Consider the following 2673-nt stretch of genomic DNA (forward strand, 5'->3'; position numbering starts at 1 on the left):
CGGAACTTTCCCCGTCCTCGCCGGCTCCGGGAAACTTTCTCATCAAGGAAGAAAAGGAAGCGATCTGTCCCGTGTCCCTGCAGAGATCCGTGCCAGTCTTGCCCCGATCCTGTGCCCCAGCGCCCGGCTTTGCGACCTGAATGGATGGGTATGGGGAGAAGGGCCGCACTCTCCTACCCCGGGGCTGACCGCCGCGGTACACTGGGGCCCCTGCACCTCCTGCTCCTGCTGGCCCTCTGGGGAGATACAGGTAAGCCGCCAGCCCTGGGCTCATACACATCCTCATAGATGCTGCTGATGTCTGTCCCTTCTGTGTGTCCTAGATTTCCGGAACTACTCATCTCCTGCCTATCAACATTGTACATCCAAAGTACTTATGGTCCACCTTAAATAGCTGGATGGTGGTGAATGGGGACACACATAGTGTGGGGTTCATGAAGATGACCACAAAAGTGGGCATACACTTTAAGATGGGAATACATGTAGCGACTAGCAAGCGATCACAAACAATTATTTTGTCTATTAAAAATACCGCCAGGGTTGTTTCACACTTTGATTGACTGATAATAGTGAAAATACAATCAGTCATAGATGAGAATGACCAAATTAATACCGATCTTCTGATCAATGTTCTTTATATCAGTTTTCCATCACACATGTACAGAGGTTTGTTGGCATGATCAGGAACAACAGTCAACATTCCTCTATAGGAGAATCCCAACAAGAGCTCTATATGTGAGTGGACTTGTCCCTGGTCTCAATTTGTGATCGATTAGGGGACGATCGATGATAAACAAGTGTTCTGCCGCCAATTAAAATATCGATAAACGATTCGGCATGCACAGTATTATTATTTTGTGATCAGCTGAAAATATTGATTGGAAATACCATCCATCAGGTGTAAATTGTCTGTGGGAAAGATCATTTATTGGATCAGAACAAGTTCTCCTCAAACACATAGTTATTTGTTTGATCAATAAAATTCTGCCGCAGCCGATCCTCTTAGCAGAGGTGAAATTGCTCCAGAGGTCACTAAATTGATTGAATGGAGGATCTTTGGATTGCAATTTTTCATCCATTTCAATCACATTGAATGATTGATTCTTTGATCATATTAATGCATGCGTGGCCACCATTAGAATTAAGTGTCCCTCCAAAAATGGTACTGAGGATGTCCCTGAGATTTGTCTGACGTGTTGGCAGCTATGGTTCCTGCCCTGTCATACTTCTGATTGTATGATTTGTGCTTTCTTTGCATGTTATTAACCAATTTGGGTTTGATTGGAGTCATGGGATGTCACTGGTGTGGGTTTGATTGGAATCTTGGGATGTCACTGGTGTGGGTTTGATTGGAATCTTGGGATGCCACTGGTTTTGGTTTGATTGCAATCTTGGGATGCCACTGGTTTGGGTTTGATTGGAATCTTGGGATGCCACTGGTTTGGGTTTGATTGGAGTCTTGGGATGTCACTGGTTTGGGCTTGATTGGAGTCTTGGGATGTCACTGGTGTGGGTTTGATTGGAGTCTTGGGATGTCACTGGTGTGGGTTTGATTGGAGTCATGGGGTGTCGCTGGTTTGACATTGGCAGTCTGTTTTAAACCATAATTTTGTGTTTCTGTTAGGAGATGGGAGTAGCGTGAGTGTAAGAGCTTTGTTTGTATTCCCAGGTAGATCTGGGCTCCTAGAATGAAAGCCTCTGATCTGTTTTGGGGACATTGATTGGTGGAATGGTTTCTGAGTTTCCATCCAGAGTGACAAGCCATCAGATGAAAGCCCTCTGTGCCTCTCGGAGCAGTATGAGGACTGCTCACAGGCACAGTGTCATTATTATTTGTCTGTGCTTAGTAGCGGTTTCATGCTGGACCCAGGAGTCCATATGCTAGCACTTATTCTAGGCCTTTATTGACATTTTCCCCTTTTATCCTAATTATTTATTGATAAAACGCCAGCATATTCCACAGCTGTGAACAGCATGCTGCAGACTAAGTGACCAAGAAGAAATTGTACCTAAGTGAAGAGGGAACTGCTTATGTAAAAGTCTATAAGGCTGCCTTTGTGTGTGATTGGGCAAATCTATATGGCTCTCTTCTGCAGAAGAGTGTATTTGATCACTTTTAGTAGTCACATTGTTTTTCAGTATGATGAGCTTAAACATAGATTACGTTTTCTGATCATTTAAATGATCCAAAAAAAATGATCCTGACAATACATATGCATACACATATAAATGTAGGGATGATCCTGAAGTATCGTTATCTTTTAGTGAAGTTCTCATGTCTAGTGTCTCAGATGACTAAAGAACTAGTTTGTGGTTGATCTGTCTAGATTTCGCCTCACATGGGGTTGCAGCATGCAGAGATCACCCATTTCATGCTGACTGCTTTGTACATAAAGACACAAGTGATCATTGTCTGTCTAAGCACCTGTATATCCCTTTGAATGTCAGGAGAGGTGTGGACGTCTGCTGCCACTGGCTGGCGCAGCTGGTGAATGCTCTCTAATGGGATGCGCTCTGTCATTTCCCTGATGTGCGAAGGCCTTTCCTGTGTGATGCTTTTTCAAGGCTTGTAGTGGTACATATTTCTCTCTCTCTCTCTCTCTCTCTCTCTCTCTCTCTCTCTCTCTCTCTCTTTTTCTCTTTTTCTCTCTCTCTCTCTCTCTCTCTCTCTCT

The 2673-nt window shown here is 44.0% G+C and overlaps 1 protein-coding gene across 1 annotated transcript in view; it reads left to right on the forward strand.

The window, feature by feature from the left end:
* The first annotated feature begins 6 nt into the window (after nucleotides 1-6).
* The window catches only part of RGMB (repulsive guidance molecule family member b), a 40847-nt gene continuing 38180 nt past the window's right edge, over nucleotides 7-2673 (forward strand). The window contains exon 1 of the mRNA XM_018562191.1: nucleotides 7-250. Coding sequence (XP_018417693.1) covers nucleotides 145-250 — 106 coding nt within the window. The 5' untranslated portion in view covers nucleotides 7-144. The remainder of the gene's footprint in view (nucleotides 251-2673) is intronic.

Source organism: Nanorana parkeri, unplaced genomic scaffold (genome assembly GCF_000935625.1).
Source record: "Nanorana parkeri isolate BGI_ZX_2015 unplaced genomic scaffold, ASM93562v1 scaffold564, whole genome shotgun sequence".
Taxonomy (NCBI): domain Eukaryota; kingdom Metazoa; phylum Chordata; class Amphibia; order Anura; family Dicroglossidae; genus Nanorana; species Nanorana parkeri.